A 17572-nucleotide genomic window follows, 5' to 3' on the forward strand; every position below is an offset into this window, starting at 1 on the left:
ACTAGTGCCTGTGTTCTGGTGGATGAGGCTGGATCTTGTCTTTTTGGTGTGCAGGTCCACGTCCGGTGGTGTGTTTTGGGGTGTCTGTGGCCTTATCATGATTTTAGGCAGCCCCTGAGCTAATGGATGGGGTTGTGTTCCTGTCTTGTTAGTTGTTTGGCTTTGGGTGTCTTGCACTGTAGGTTGCTGGTCATTGAGTGGAGCTGGGTTTGGCGTTGCGATGGAGATCTCTGGGAGATTTTCACTGTTTGATATTACATGGACCCAGGACGGGGTTAAAGGAGAAGCTGGGTCAGGGGCTCTGGCTCATTCAGGCGGGGGGAGGGAGGGGTACGGAGTGCAGGGCAAGCCTGCGGCGGCAGAGGCCAGCGTGATATTGCACCAGCCTGAGGCACGCTGTGCGTTCTCCCAGGGAAGTTGTCCTTGGACCACGTGACCCTGGCAGTGGTGGGTTGCACAGGCTCCCGGGAGGGGCAGTGTGGATAGTGACCTGTGCTTGCACACAGGCTTTTTGGTGGTGTCAGCAGTAGCCTTAGCATCTCATGCCCGTCTCTGGGGTCCACGCTGATAGCCGCGGCTCGCGCCCGTCTCTGGAGCTCCTTTAAGCAGCGCTCTTAATCCCCTCTCCTGGCCCACCAGGAAACAAAGAGGGAAGAAAAAGTCTCTTGCCTCTTCGGCAGCTCCAGACCTTTTCCCAGACTCCCTCCCGGCTAGCCGCGGCGCACTAGCCCCTTCAGGCTGTGTTCACACCGCCAACCCCAGTCCTCTCCCTGGGATCTGACCGAAGCCCGAGCCTCAGCTCGCAGCCCTGCCCGTCCTGGTAGGTGAGCAGACAAGCCTCTCAGGCTGGTGAGTGCCGGTAGGCACTGATCCTCTGTGCGGGAATCTCTCCGCTTTGCCCTCCGCACCCCTGTTGCTGCGCTCTCCTCTGTGCCTCCAAAGCTTCCCCCTCTGCCACCTGCAGTCTCCACCTGCAAATGGGCTTCCTAGTGTGTGGAAACCTTTCCTCCTTCATGGCTCCCTCCAACTGGTGCAGGTCCCGTCCCTATTCTTTTTTCTCTGTTTATTCTTTTTTCTTTTACCCTACCCAGGTACGTGGGGAGTTTCTTGCCTTTGGGCAGGTCTGAGGTCTTCTGCCAGCATTCAGTAGGTGTTCTGTAGGAACAGTTCCACCTGTAGTTGTGTTTCTGATATATTTATGGGGAGGAAGGTGATCTCCATGTCTTACTCTTCTGCTATCTTGAAACTCTCCTTTATTTATTTTTTAATATAAGTAAGTTCATCTGTATTTTCTTTTATTGCTTCTGGATTTTGAATCATTGTTAGTTAAGTTTTTGCTACTTCCAGGTTATGAAGAAATTCTTTCTTATTTCAAATATGTACATATTTGATTTTTTGGTATTTAAATCCCTTGTTTGGAATTTGGTCCTGATCTGTGGTATGAGGTGTGGATCTGATTTTATCTTTTACTATGTGACTTCCCAGTTATCCCAGCACCAATTATTAAAAAGTCACTTTTTTCGCTATTGATTTGAGCTGCTTCCTTTATCATATACTGAATTTCCCTGTGTACCTGGATGTCTTGGATTTTCTGTTCTGGCCATTGTTCTCTTGATCCATGCATCCATTTATCCATCCATCCATCCACATTAGATATAGATCCATTAAAGCTGGCCTCACCAGCTCTGCTTTTTTAGTGTTTTCCTTGCTCAGTTGACTAGCTTGTTCGTTCTTCCAAATGAGCTTTATAATCAATTTGTGTAGCATAAACAAACAAAACAAGCAGACAAACTCAACACCTAATGGTCTCTTGGTTAACACTGTGTTAAATATATACATTAACTATGGGAGAAATGTTATCTTAAGAAGATGTTCAGGTTTATTTGTGTGTTTAGGCATATGTTATAGTTTTCTTATTTTGCTGTTGAATGTTTCACATAAAATTTACACTTGGGGATATTCCTTCCTTTCTCCCTTTCTGCCTGCCTTCCTTCCTTCTTCCCTTCCCTTCTTCTTTTGTTTCTTCTTCCTGTCTTCCTTCATTCTTTCTTTCTTCTTTCCCTTTGATATTGTAAAGGAGAGTTCACTATCAATATTTTCTAACTAATTTTGCCTGTAATAGAGGAAAGCTATTGATTTCCATATGTTAATCTTATAGCTTACAACTTTTGTTTTTAGTTATTTTACACTGATTATTTTAGTATTTTTAGATATCTGATTATCCATGAAAAGAGTATAACTTCTTCCTTTCTAATTTGTATGCCACCCGTTGTTTTTTCTCTTCTAATTTTGATGACTGAAACTCTAACACAATGTGAAATATTAGTAGAGATCATGAAGATGCTTGTTTTTGTTCTTTTTCTGACCTGAGTGGGAAATTCTAGTGTTTTCATGTTAGTTATCTTTTAAATGAGTGGAGAGATCATATCATTTTTCTCCTTAGCCCTATTATGATGACTATATATAGAGTATATTTTCTAATATTGAACGATGCCTGCATTTTTGGATTAAGCCCCCCAAATGATCATAATTTCCTTTCTAAATATGCTATCGGGTACTGTTTGCCAATATTTTTGTAATTTTAAAATTTGTATTCGTAAGTGAGGCTGTAATTTTTCTTTTTGTGTGGTCTGTCAGGTTTGGGGATCACCTTTATACTTACTTCATATAACACATTTGGAAGATTTTTGGAGAAGGATAAGTAGCATTAAGGATTATCTGCTCTTTAAAGAATTATCTAAGGAAAAAAATTGGATCTTGCTGTATTTTTTTCTTATGGAGTCTTTAAATATCTTTTCTCTTTCTTTTATAGGAATTGGTCTTTTAAAATTTTTTATCTGTATTGGGATTAATTTTGATGAGTTTAAGAGCCTGAATTACTTGAGATCAGAACCATGTCTCTTTTGTTTACTTTTCTCAGAGGCTAGAGTTAACTGAAAAATCAGTAGTCTTACAATATGTGTGTATAGAGTACTTGTTATATAGTGTGTTAGGCATGTAGTAGAGAAAGAACAATTTAATCAACAAGTAGCATGCTTGTACTTCCTGGAAGTGTTGATGAATTGAACATATGAATTTACTTTCACTTCCTCCTAACACTTCACATAAACAATAGTAATTGATTTTTTTAATGGTCCTGTCAGTCAGCCGCTGATCCACCTTGCCCCTTACTACTTCCCAACCTTCAACTTTAATAATGAGGTGATCATAAGAGATGTAAGGTGCACCTGGCCAGGAGTTAGGGAAGCTAAAGGGGGCGATAGCCCATCTGGAATACCAGCTGGCTTGGCTGCCCCACATTTGCAACTGAAGTCAGAAGATAAGCAGCAATATGTGTCATCTGCAACAGCATCTCATGCCCTGCATTGACCTCACAGGCGTAAAATGAATGCGTGTGGTGTCACTTCCACCTTCCAAATCTCATGTAACATATCCCTCTAAATCACAGACTCTAGCAAGACCAAGGGAGAAGCCCTGCAGACATTAACATGAGGGTTTCCCACAGAGTTGTCCAGCCACTTAACCCTACAATAAAGCCTATGGAGGGCAAACCACAAATGTTTGCTTAGTGCTGACACTTAGTGCTGACCCCTGTTAAATACGAGAGGACCACACAAGATTACCTGACATCCCAGAAAAGAGTCTAACATGCCAGATAAAACAGAGACCAAAATAATCACAAAACAAGTGAGCCAATTAAGCATGTGAGCACATAAACACACACACACCCCTACCTTGGAGGAAATAATGTACACAGAAAGAAGAAAATTTTCTAAAAAACTATATTACAATTAATATTTTCAGAGATTTTAGAGATATATTTCATCAATGAATCAAGAATTGCATGCTGTTAAAAAGAGAGTATTCAGAGGTGGTGGGGGGCGAGGAAAGCCTCCAGGGGAGTTAAACCTGGGAATGCCCCAAATGTCCTACAATGGCTTAACTGTTAAACATGCCGCCAGTGAAACAGCCAAAACCTGGGAGTGACCCAAATGTCCTATGATGGGTTAACTGCTAAACAAACTGTGGTATATCCATACCATGGGATGCCACTCAGCAATTAAACAGAAATAAACTATTGGTGCATGAAACAACTCAAGTGGATTTCGAGGGAGTTATGCTGTGGGAAGAAGCTAGTTTCAAGAGGGAATGTCCAGCATGATGGTAGGGAGATGGCCAGAGGAGACAGCTATGTGCCAGGTTGGATGCATACCAGTCCAGATTGCCACAGGTCAGAAAGATCCAGAAGATAATTTTTCAAAGAAGTTGAAATCCATAGAATACCTGAAATGTCCAAATATTTAAAAAATAATAATAATTATTAGAGGCATTTTCAAACATACACAAAAAGATAGAATAGTATAATTGTCCCCAATGTACCCTCCCCTGTTTCAGTATTTATCAGTAGGCTACCATTTTTGTTTCCACTATGCCCCTCTTTGTTTTCGATGAAGTATTTTAACAAACAGATTGTGGACATAATCATTTTACTACAAATCCCTAAGTATGTATCTCTGACAAAGATGAACGTTTTATCTTTTAGAACATAACCACACTACCATTATCATAGCCAAGCAAAATTTTAAAAATATTTAAAGATACCAAATCTGATTTAAATTTTTCTGGTTCTCTTAATTTTGTCTTTGCTTTATTGGAATCAGGATCTTGACAAGGTCCATACACAGTGTTTGACTGATATGTTTCCTGCATTTCTATCCCCCTTTTTGCCATTTATTTGTTGAAGAGACTGAGTCAGATGTTCCCAGAATCTGAATTTAACTGATTGTGTTTTTATAATGTTGAGTGTGTTTCTTTACCTCTTACTGTGAGTTAGTGTTTAAATCTCAGGGCTTGATTAGATTCAACTTCAAATTTTTGGCAAGAATGTATCTTAGGTGGTGCTGTGTATTTCTTATTACCTCACGTTGCAGGCATCTTGATAATCACTTTTGGGTGTGTTGAGATTGATCGGTGAGTTTGGGTATTGTTAATTTAATCCATCCACTAAAAAGGGACCCCCTCAACTTTTCATCTAATGATTTAGCAGTCCTTCATAATTATTTTCTAATTCTTTATTTCATTGGTCTTTATTTCATTCCGCTGAAGGCAGAATCATGAAATGATTGTTGTCTTAAGTCAGTTCTGGAGTGATCTGTAACATGGCAATGCATAACTGATAACGCAGGTACTAGAGATGAAACAAGATTACCAAATAGTGGTTATTGTTGAAGCTAGTTGTGATATCAGGTTTATTTTATTACTCTCTGTGCTCTTTGCATGTATTTGGATTTTTTGTGATAAAAAGTTAAGAAGAAAATACTGAATTTAAATATCACTTGAAATAATTTGTAGTTAAATTCATTTAGTTTCCTTTCCATATTTATGAATTGCACCTTTTCTTCTAGTATATTTAATTTTGTTTTTTTGTTTTTAAAAATATTTATATTGATTCAAAGTTAAAAATATGGCATATTCAGAAAGGTCTAGTTTCTGTCCCTGTCCCCTTTCTCCCATTCTTTCTCTCTTCATAGGTATCCATTTAAATTAGTTTTCACCTGAATATTTTGGAAGGCATTTTAGAGAGTTGTTAGTGAATTTGTAGTTAAATTTGTGATATATACCTAGAAAATAAGGCAAATGAGAAGAAGAGTAAGACAGTTATTAATTTCTAGAAAAATGAAATTGTGTTCAGGAAAGGAAACAACCACATTCGTGAATAGCATGCTTTCTGTTGTATTAGCATAAACAGTAATGATTGATCTAACTAAAATTGTGATCCTATTATATTGGCAGTATGTAGAAACCGAAAGTTCTTTGTATGTGGGGAGAGGTGATGAAAAAAGCTAAATTCTCATCTTTCCTATTGGTAAGTGAATAGATGACCTATAAATATGGAAAATCAAGAAGTAGCAGTATAGACATACAATTTAGAGATACAATAGTCAATACCAAAAGAATAAGCTAAGAAATAAATGTCATCATCTCTGCACAGAAGGGAGGTAAGGCCTATTGGTTTTTCTTAACAAGTCTTGTGATTCATGAAAAAAAATTAAGTAAGCAAAACATTGACAAAAAATAAGAGGTGACATAGCATGAAACAATTTAACATTAATGATAATAATAGTTTATATTTATCAAGCACTTCCTACGTGCCAAGTACTATGCTAAGTGTTGAACGTGGATTATCTCTGAATCCTTACTTCAGTTGTATTAGATAGACTCTTTTTTTATGCCTATAACTGCATGAGAGAATTAATGCTTTGAGAGTATATTAGCTCTTTACTGCTGCATGATGAATTACAGCAAAAGTTATCCTCTGGAAACGACAGACATTATTACTTCATAGTTTCTGTGTGTCCTTGAACAACTTGGCTGGGTAGTTCTGGCCCAGTCCTTTGGGGCTGCCTTCAAGGTATCAGCCAGGGCTACTGTCACTTCAGTTAAAACTCTGGAGAGAAGCTTCCAGGCTCATGCTGTGGACCTCTTCAAAGGGTTACCTCAGGACCTAGCAGTCGGTTTCTCTGAAAGCAGGTGCTCCAGAAGAACCCGAGTTGGAAGCCATGTGTCTTTTACAACCTGGTCTTGACAATGACATCATCTCTGTCAGAAGCATGTCAGTAAGTCTAGACCACACTCAAGGGGAGGGCGTGAATGCCAAGAGGTGCTGATGAGTTATCTTAGAGGTTGCCAGGTGTGTTATCAGATTGTGACACACACCTTGGTGTGTTATCAGGTTTAAGTCAGGTTTAAGCTATATGTTATGCTCAATATGCAGGGTGCAAACTGACACTCCCATGGACCCACAGCTTCAGAAACAGTGTATGACTGCAAGGGAGAATTACAGGAGTACAAGGATCACCTTGAATTCACTCTAATTTATACAAAGTCAAAGCCTCTCAAGCTTTAGAACTTTATTTGTAATGAATTATTTGAAACACCCCTCACGCTTGATCATGTCAAACTACAGCTTCGTATTCCCGGGCTGGGACATTAGTCACAGGGGCATGGTAGTTAAGGTGAGGAGTTAGTGCTCTATCTTTAAAACTGTTAGGAGCCGCTGAAGTGTTTTCAACACAGGAGGATGACATAATATTGGATGCGTACCTGCTGCTCTGAGCTACATTATTTTGTCTCAAGCATCAGACAACATTCTACTTTCTCATGTGTGAAGCAGCAGATCCTCCTTTCCACCCTACCAAATTCATGCATGTGGGTGTAATGAGATTTATAAATTTCTTTTACCTTCAGACTGTTCAAAGTATCCCATCTCAGGACAGCTGTGTCTGCCTCTCTCTGAGCACATAAAGATCTTTATGGCTGTAACCAGGCTACGAGCTTTCTAAGGCACAGACTCATTGCCACATCCTTGGTCTGTTGTTAGGTGCCCACCACACTGTTGACACATATGAGGAACTCAGTAAATGCTTGTTAAGTCAAAATGGACTAAACCTGATTGGGCACCTACTATATGTTAGTTATTGTGCTGAGTTCTGGGTATATAGAAATAAGACCGTGTCATTTTACTTTATAAATGAAAAGTCATGACTGTATATTCAGTTTTACATTCACTAATCAAACATTTTGTTATTGAGGTATAGTTAATGTACAATGTTGTGTTAGTTTCAAGTGTACAAAAAAGGGATTCAGATATACATATATACATATATATATTATTTTTCAGATTTTTTTCCCTTATAGATTATTACAAAATATTGCGTATAGTTCCCTGTGCTCTCCAGTAAGTCCTTGTTGGTTATCTATTTTATATTTAGGAGTGTGTACATATTAATCCCAAACTCCTAATTCATCCCTCCACCTCACCCTTTCCCCTTTGGTAACTATAAATTTGTTTTCTCTGTCTGTGAGTCTGTTTCTGTTTTGCAAATAAGTGCATTTGTGCATTTTTTTAGGTTCCATATATAAGTGATATCATATAATATTTGTCTTTCTCTATCTGGCTTACTTTGCCTAGTATGATAATCTCTAGGTCCATCCATGGTGCTGCAAATAGCATTATTTCATTCTTTTCAATGGCTGAGTAATATTCCATTGTATGTATGTATATATATATATATATATATATATATATATATATGCACAACATCTTCTTTATCCATTCCTCTGTTGATGGACATTTATGTTGCTTCCATGACCTGGCTATTGTAAACAGCACTGCAATGAACATTGGGGTGCATGTATCTTTTTGAATTAGAGTTTTCTCCAGATATATGCCCAGGAGTGGGATTACTGGATCATATGGTAGCTCTATTTTTAGTTTTTTAAGGCACCTCCATACTGTTCACCTAAGTGACTGCGCCAATTTACATTCCCACCAACAGTTTAATAAGAGTGTTCCTTTTTCTCCACTCCCTCTCCAGCATTTATTATTTGTACATTTTTAACTTTTGATCTCCCACTGTGAGTGTGGCATTCTGCTAGATGCTGGAACACAGCCTCAAACTACACACTGCCACCACTCTTAAAGATTCTGTAACTATTGCAGGAGACAGAACAGTGTATGATGCCCTAGCTTCACAGCTGTGCAAGTGTAGGGGAAGGACAGACACATCAGCATAGGGAAGGGCTGTTTAAGAGGGAAGGGGAGACATTTTGGAGGATGTAAACTTGGAGTTGTTTAGAAGAATGAACATTAGGATGAATGGAGGATGCAAGCCCATCAAACATTGGGGCACTAGTTTGTTAAGGCTTGGGGAGAAAGTTGAGGTTATAGGAGAAAGGAAAGAAATCACAATTGAAAGTAAATATAATAAGTAGGAGTTACTGATCCTCCAAAGGGATATGCAGAGCCAAGCCAAGTTTCTTCTCTGCTGCCTTTGTGTCTTTCCAGCCCTCTATGAGCAATCCTGCGAGGTGTACAGGCACCACGGCAACACAGCTGGTTTCTTCTACATTGACTCAGATGGCAGTGGGACGCTGGGACCTTTCCAAGTGTACTGCAACATCACAGGTAAGGGTGCAGAATTCCTACTCACGCTTCATGTCACTACGTGATGCAAAGGGAAATCCACTGGAAGGGGACACTTGTATAAATAAAAATTTAAAGGACCAACTTCAGGGGGGAAATGGTATTTAGGTAAATAATAGGATTTAGCAGCTAGGTTATTTTCATGAGAGAAGAAAACCTGTTAATGGTCTTGACAAGGTTCCACTGAACCAAGAATTAAATATCAAGCATTTTCTGCAGGGCTGAACAAGGTCATGTCTCTCTTAAAATGCAAAAACAGAAAGAGAAGGAAAATAACCCAACAGACAAAAAAACAAAAGTTTAAATCAATAGAAAGCCCTGATTCAGGAAGTGGGAAAGCTTGATTCAGGTCTGGCTCTGAGGACCGTGTGACTCCGAGGGTCACTGTGAGCTTCAATTCTGCATCAGTGAAATGGAAATAGTAGTTCCTGCTTCTTAGAGTTGTGAGGATGAAACAAAATCATCTGTATTGCTGTAACTAGCCAGGGTAGTTATCCCGCAGATGCCTAACCAAAACACTGAGCTATTTCTATTTTCCCTGGCAATCTCATAATATCTTGCCACTTTTTTCTAAAGTGCCTACGGACGTATTAAGAGCCAATTATTACATGAGTTTAGAAGCAGCACGTGATCACTAATTTATTCTTAAAAAAATAATTCCACACCCCAAACCTGATGTAATATTTATTTAAAAATATAGCAATGCAAGCACTCCCTCTGTTTAGAATGTCAGTTGGCACATACACATTTTTTGTTTGTTTGTTTGTTTTGAGCACTGGCCTTCCGAGACACCAGCAGAATCATGTAATGAAGAAGAAAAGTAGGAACCTATTAAGGCTCTTTGAGTCCTCAGGCCCCAGACTTCACTGCAACAGGGTGACCACATCTGTGGAGGTCTGTCTATAGTCAGACACTGTCCTGGCCACACAGGATATGCGGAGAAATAAGGCATAGTCATTGTCATTCATGAGGCAGTAGAATCAGGGAAGATAGCATGCAGTATCACAGGTAGAAATGCAAGCAAGCCATTGCCAAAATGGTGATTGAGGACATTTAGCAGTAATTTGCCCATCTGAATACAAAAGGCCCCAGGTTTTCTGCAGAAAATGGTAGTTACATGGAATTGGATGCCATTTCATTCCATTTCCATCATACTTCATCTCTGCAAGATGTATGCTAGCTGCTTCTCAATAGCCCTATAACATAATTAGAAATCGCGTTACTGTTTTCTTTTCACGGTTGTGCCAGCCTATAATGTTCAACAACCTGGTCAAGAAGTAGGCTTCTCCGTGGATCTTGGTTATTTTCAAAATTAATTAACATATGGCTCTCTGGGGAATCATGCTAAAAATAGACTTTGCAGACCCAGAAATTCTAAATTCAGTGAATGTACTTCTGTTGAGCTTTCCAAATGATTCTGATGCAGTTTGTCCCCAGTCCACAATTTACAAAAGAAGGAGGAAGTGTTTTGCTTGCAGAACAAGGCAAAGGAGATCAGTGCCTGCTGAGTGATGGGTGTGACAAATAATAAGAGGATTTGTGGTAATGGCATCAATGACTCAGCTCCTACCGTCTTTGGGAACTGAACTGAGAGTTTACAAATATCATCTCTTTAATTCTTGGCAACAAAAATATGAGGCGGATATTTTTAACTCTATCTTACATAGAAGGAAAGAGCACATGAGAATTTCATGACTTGCTTGAGATAATAAATCCTGGGACTAATAGTCAAGACTCAGGAAGCAAACAAGACCTTCTGGTGCAGCAATAATCTATATCACTAAAACGTTAATTGGATGCTTTGTATTGCTTATGTTTTGCTTGAAGCCATGCTTTTATTTTTGTTATAAAAATAATCAATGCTAATTATGGAAACTTTAAGGAAAAGAAGAAAAGTCTGAAGAAATGTTAAAGTCACCTACAAACCACAATCCAGGGATTGCTATTGATATTTGATTGTTAGAATTTCCTTGGGACTTTTTGCTATGAATGCATATGTGTGTTTTTCTATGAATATATAGGTTCTTAAATGTATATTTTTATACCATGCATTTAAGACACAAGCATAGACATCCTATTTTCATTAAAATATGTAGTTTGAAATTAAAATACATACATTAAGTATAGCTTGACAAATTTAACTCTCCAAAATAATGTAAGTAGAATGACACTGATTCATAGATGTCATTTACATGAAATGCTCTGCCTCTCTTTGGAAAGACTTCTCTCGGGATTTATGTTTGATATTTTGTCCAGGAATGGCTAAAGATGAATGTTTATGTATATTAAATGTTGTCGTTTTGCTGATGTGATGCTGAAGGCATCAGGTCCTCTGAGTTATGTCCCAAAATTGATAGGGTGCGTTGTGCACGATTGGGGATTTCTTTGAAATATGCTTTTCTGGTCACATGCAATTGCAAACTATATAGGTGTTTGGTTTTGTTTTTGTTTTCTTAAAATACCTGTAAAAGTAAAAGCCAACTTCTGTGTAGGCGAATTACATCCATATTTAACTGACAAACATTTTTAATGCCTAAATATAACGATAATGAAATACATAATTTTTTATTTGTCAGTATTAACTGTTCTTAAATTGAGTGACTTACGACGCTAGGAAAAGTGTGACAAAGTGGTCCAGGGAAGAGAGGAAGGGGGAGGGAGGAGAAGGGGGAACGGAAGGAGGGAGGAAATGGCCAGAGAAGGCTTGCTGTGTGTTTAACTCTGGTTTCTAAGAGCACAAAGCCACTGGTCTCTGCACTTTACAGAGGTATTCCTGGGGCATAACACAGAGAGTGTAAACCAAGCTGGGACGCAGGGAACCTGGGCTCTCTCTCTTACTGCTCTTTGTGCCAGTCGGCTGGGTGCTCCCAGCCTGGCTGTGCATCTCAAAAATAAGGATCTGGAGCTAAGTGGGCCCTCAGGCCTCCCTCATTTAGAACTCCCTGCGAGATCATTTGAGGTTCCAAAGAAAAGGAGAAGTTTCCCCTAAGTCTGCAGATACTTGCAGATGGATGTCATCAGGTTAAAGGGCAGGTTCTAGTTGTGGAAAACTGTAAATCTGAATCCCAGCTGCCTCACATCTCTCTTTACAGTGTACCCTGGGGGTAGTTCCTCATTTCTATAGGTGAGGTGGCACCTTGCCCCTCCCGGGAGATTTAAGTCTGTGCATCTTACCTGCCACGGGGTGATCCTGGGGAGATGAGGGCCAGAGTGCTCAGCGAGCAGCTGCCCTCTTTGGTGTAAGGCAGTGTGATCTCTGCATGGGGACAGTAGGACAAATTATAGGAGTAACTTAGGGGGTGATTAGGCTTATCGGTAAAGTGGACTGAATCTAGGCTTCTACAGGTTTCGACAGGGTGCCATAACCCGGGCTGCATTCTGACACTAGGGGGTAGGAGAGAAGGATGAGAAAGATAGAGTTAAGTTTCTTCAGGAATACACACTTGGCCTACTTTTAACCTATCTCTAAATGATGTACAGTTCATTTCAGCTCAGTGTAAATTTGCACATTTCAGGCACTGCACAAATTGCAAAGGGTACACAATCGTGTCTGTCTTAGTCTCTTTGGGCTGGTCTAGCAACGTTCCGCAAATTGAGTGGCTTCCAAAACCCCAGGAGTATATTGTCTCACAGTTCTCGAGGGTAGAAGACCAAAATCAAGGTGCCAGCGAGGCCACAACCCCTCTGAAACCTGTAGGGGAGTCTCCTTCCTGGCCTCTCCCTAGCGTCTGGCAGTTTGCTTGACCCGTGGGTGCTCCTGGGCTCCTAGAAGCAGCCCCTCGATCTCTGCATCCCTGGGACTGTCTCCCTGCTTCTGTGTGATTACATCATAGTGACAATTTCCCCTCACATGTCTGTGTGTCTGTTTCCTCTTTTCTTATAAGGACACCAGTCATGTCGGCTTAGGGCCCAACCTAATGGAGTATGACATTATCTTAATTTGATTACATGTGTGAAGAATCTATTTCCCATTAAGGCCTTGCACATTCACAGGTACAGAGTGTTAGGTCTTTAAGCAATCATTTTGGGGGACACAGTTCAACACATAACAGTATTATTTCAGTCTCCTCCACAGGCTAATCATGGAAAAGACACAGCAACAATTAAATTATCTTGACAAGGATAGCGCATGTGTAGTGTGTGTTGAGAGCCCACAAGAGGGGCACCTAAACCAGCCACTCATGGAAGAGCTATCAGGCAGGCAGGAAACGTCGCTAAGAGCTGGATGGAGGGTAGGAACTGGCCAGAAGAAGACACAAAGGAAGGCATTTCCAGGAAGAGCAAATGAATGTCAGGAACAAGGTTCCAGGGTCCCTTGATCCTGCACGTTTGTGGGGACCACCCAACTCACCAGGATGAGTTGCTAGTTTAGAACACTGAAAAATGCATGTACCTGAATGACTAGAAAATAAAAGGATCACAGTGACTTGATTAGGGACAAGCAGAAGTTTCTGAAGATCCATAATCTGAACTATAGTTTCCCAGCAAGGAAATCGGCTATCTTAATTCCAGGGAAAAGAAGATTTTTTTTTTCAATTTAATTTAATTTTTACTTTATATTGGAGTGCAATTGATTTACAATGTTGTGTTAATTTCAGGTATACAACAAAGTGATAAATATACATATATCCATTCTTTTTCAGATTCTTTTCCCATACAGGTTATTACAGAATGAGTAGAGTTCCCTGTGCTATACAGTAGGACCTCGTTGGTTCTCTATTTTCTATATAGTAGTGTGTATAAGTTAATCCCAAACTCCAGTTTTTATCAGATCATTCTTGAGCATGCCAGACTATTTAGCTGACCCTGAAGGAAAGATGAGCAACTTTCTGAGTACCAACAACAAGCCACCATCCTCAGGTTATACACGGTCTTTAGCACTGTTCCCCTCTCTGGAGGACCGGATCTGGCTTACATTAGGGACTGTTTACAAAGGGATGAATGTACAAGAAGAAATTATGGGAATATACTGTACTATAGAGCTAGTAACAAAGGAGATGTTCCCACCCTCAGGCCCATGGAGGTGAGGGGAGGGCATTTCGCCAGAGCAAGAAGGAGGGCAGGATGTAGAAGCCGTGCCTTGAGGCAGCTGTGATGTGTTTGGGAACAGCCATCAAGGAGCTTGCGGAGTAACCTCAGTCTCTCCTCACCCCTTCCAGTCTCCTTCCTAGGTTTCCATCGAGCAAATTCCACTAGAATTCAGAAGGCAAGGGCACTTATTGGTGTAATGCCTTTAGTCAGCCTTCCTGGGCACAGAGAAGGCTGTAGAAGGATGGAAAGTACATCTAATGGGGCAAATGGAAAATATATTGTCTATAAAGAACTGTCCAAAGAAGCCTGGGGGAAAAATGATTTGAATTCATCAAGGATCAAGGATGGTGGTGAGGTGGGCGTGGTGAGTGAAATCCACAAACCATGCAAATATATGAAGCATGGATTTGTCCATTAGATGCCCACCTGAAGCAGAAAGGACCGCCGTTTGCAGGTTCAGTTGAAGCGAGGTTAAGATGAATGCAAAAAACGTACATGAAGGAGAGACTTTGAGAGCTAGCTTACTCTAAAAGTTGCTAAGCCACTCAAGTGATGAATAATTAAGGGGAGGACTTCCCTGGTGGCACAGTGGTTGAGAGTCCACCTGCCGATGCAGGGGACGCGGATTTGTGCCCCAGTCTGGGAAGATCCCACATGCCGCGGAGCGGCTGGGCCCGTGAGCCATGGCTGCTGAGCCTGCGCGTCCAGAGCCTGTGCTCCGCAACAGGAGAGGCCACAACAGTGAGAGGCCAGCTTATCGAAAAAAATAAATAAATAAAAATAATTAAGGGGCAAGTGGACAACTAAGGGAAACCGTGACATATGCCAGAATGTAATGTTTTGTTCAAAGGGCGTGTGGGTTCCATGCCACTACCTGGTGGTAAAAGTCCCCTTAACCTGAATGTGGACAGTTTCAGCCAATGACGTAAAGATTGTGATCATCCTTGGCTATACCGGTCTAGTTGGGCAAGTAAGGAGGGATGCATTTGAGACAACAAGGAATCTAGTAGGACTCAGAATTGTATTGCTGGATGAAAATGAATGTAAGGTAGACTCACAGGATAGGTTAGATGCCATCTGGAAGTGAGGAAGTGCTGGTCACGGGGATCAATGCAAAGGGAAAGACAGAAGTGGAGAAAGAGCAGGGTGCAGGAAGGAGCTGGAATTAGCGAACATCTGAGGTACCTGTACAGGAAGTGGGTGTTGATGATACACGAGAATGTGGTAAGTATATCCTCAACTTGGCTGAGTCATGATGTCCAGATATTTGGTCAGACATTATCATTAATGCTTCTGTGAAGGGTTTTATTTAGATGAGATGAACACTTAAATCAGTGGACTTTGAAGATTAATTTCTGCCTTTCTCTATTTTTTCTTTCCACTTCCCATAATTTATCTTAGACTGAGGCCCTGACCCATTACATCAATGACAGTTTGGAACCATGGATATTGCCTTAATGTCTACTCTTAACTGGGCTTGAGTCATTCCTACTATTTGCAACCTCTTCTGCAAGTCCAAGAGTGAAAAGTGTCCTGCTACTCATTGCCCCCAAGACCTCTCACTGCTATGCAGCCTCCACAAACCCTTTCTTTTCTCCAAACGTAAGAATGAGTAGTGGGAGGAACACGTTTTGGAGTCACGTTGGAGTTCCTATTTTAGTGCTGGCACATGCTAGCCATGTGACCTTGGACAAGTCATTTAACATTTCTGGATCTTGGTTTCCTTATCAGGAAGATGGAGAATAAACATGTCTTCATTTTGAGATTAATCTGAGAAATAGAATATACCTGCAAAGTTCCTAGCCCCCAAATGTAGATGATCAGGAAACAGAGTAGCCAAATATCATGATGTAATATTAACCATGACCTCTTTCACTCTCACTGCTGTTCTAGTGGTACAGATAACATCTATAAGGCCATCCGAGTTGCAAAAGATAGCTATTTCCTCTTGCCAGAAATATTGTCTTTATTCCTTCTGCATTGCCATGAGATTTCAGAGACTGGAGGGATTTCTAGGAGCCTGGAGGGAGCATTTCTGAGGGGAAGCTTCCCGTATCAATAAAGCAGAATTAGAAGGGTGAGGCACTCTGAGAAGATTTTCCTTAGAACTTGACGTTTCAACTCATTCAACTGTTTACATTTTGCCATTTTGAATGTTAACAGGACACCTTGTCAACATGTTAAAAGATGTTTCCCAGCCACACACTGTTCTTCCTCTGTGCAGTACAATTGCATGTTGAGATGCAAAATTGTCTAGAACCACTAACAAAAACAGTTATTTCCCGTCTTGATGGATACAATGCCGTTTCGTGTATCTAGACCTGTACAGCTATCATCAGGCATTGCAAGAAGTTTGCAAGGAAGGTTTAGCCAAATCTTGAAAGCAAAACTTGTTTTCCTTCTCAAAGAGCTCCTAATGCATTTGCAAACCACCTTGCAAGTTTCCATATCTTAACATTCTTGCTATTATGAGGCTCTGTTTCTCACTCCTTTGGCAGCAGGCTCTGGCTTCATTAAAACTCATCAAAGCATGCATAATGGAGTAGGCAGAGAAGCTGCAATTAAAGTCTCTCCAATATTCCTGTACATAAGTATGCAGTGGGATTGCAGGTAATAGATTATCATCCAAGTCACTGACAGAAAGAAAGGAATGTGTCCATTCAGTTTGGTCTAACAGTTGTTGGCCTTGCTTCCCAAAGTTAGAGCAACATCACTGAGTTTACAGTTTTATGTATGGCCTGCACAAGGGTATGCGAGTGTACAGGAAACAAGAGTTACCCATGACATAGGATGAGACCACTTACTTATGGCACATTTATTTCTCCCTGAACTTCTTAGTGTATTGTTATTTTTCTGCAGCTTTATTTTACACCAAAGAGAAGTAGAATTCAATTGTTGGTCCCATGTGCATTTGTAATTAGGTTTTGTCTTGGTATCTCCTGTTGGCTGATTTCTACCCCCCGAACACTCCACTGCTAACACACACACACACACACACACACACACACACACACACACACACACACACACACACCCCAAAAAGGAAGTATTAGCTTCCATTGCCCTGCCAAATTCTTCTACAAGGACAAGCTGGGCTCAAGTTCTCAAGTTTGTTTTCTTAATCATATTTTGGATAGCCATCATTGCAGAAGTACTGTTGCCAAAAAATTGTGACTTGATTACAGGCTGTAAAACTGTGCCAGATATCTACTGGGCACAGGACTAGTTCAAGATGCATCACTGTGAAGTGGCTGGAATATTGTTCTCTTTTTACAAATGTGCTAATGAGGTTAGTAAGTTATACGAAGAGGATTCCAATTAGAGCCATCAGATCTAAGTTTTTTGCTATGTCTAGTATGCAGTACTTCTTATAAAAGGGGTCTAAAGCATGGGAGACCACCTTCTTCTATTTGAATCATTATGCATTGGTTGTCTGCTCTGGCCAGGCACTGACAAGGCACTGAGGATATAGAAGTGATTAAGACACGGTCCCCCAAGTCCACAGAATTTATCATCTCATGTCCTTGTGGTAAGAAAACACTCAGATCTTTCCCA

General features: G+C 40.5%; 1 protein-coding gene across 2 annotated transcripts in view; it reads left to right on the forward strand.

Moving 5' to 3' along the window:
- CNTNAP5 (contactin associated protein family member 5) overlaps nucleotides 1–17572 on the forward strand; it is a gene marked incomplete at both ends in the record, with an annotated part of 875906 nt that overhangs the window by 594855 nt on the left and 263479 nt on the right. For both annotated transcript variants that reach the window (XM_082658898.1, XM_082658899.1), the window contains one exon: nucleotides 8849–8968. In XM_082658898.1, coding sequence (XP_082515024.1) covers nucleotides 8849–8968 — 120 coding nt within the window. The remainder of the gene's footprint in view (nucleotides 1–8848; nucleotides 8969–17572) is intronic.

The sequence above is a fragment of the Grampus griseus genome (assembly GCF_964374135.1).
Source record: "Grampus griseus genome assembly, chromosome: 7".
Lineage (NCBI taxonomy): Eukaryota > Metazoa > Chordata > Mammalia > Artiodactyla > Delphinidae > Grampus > Grampus griseus.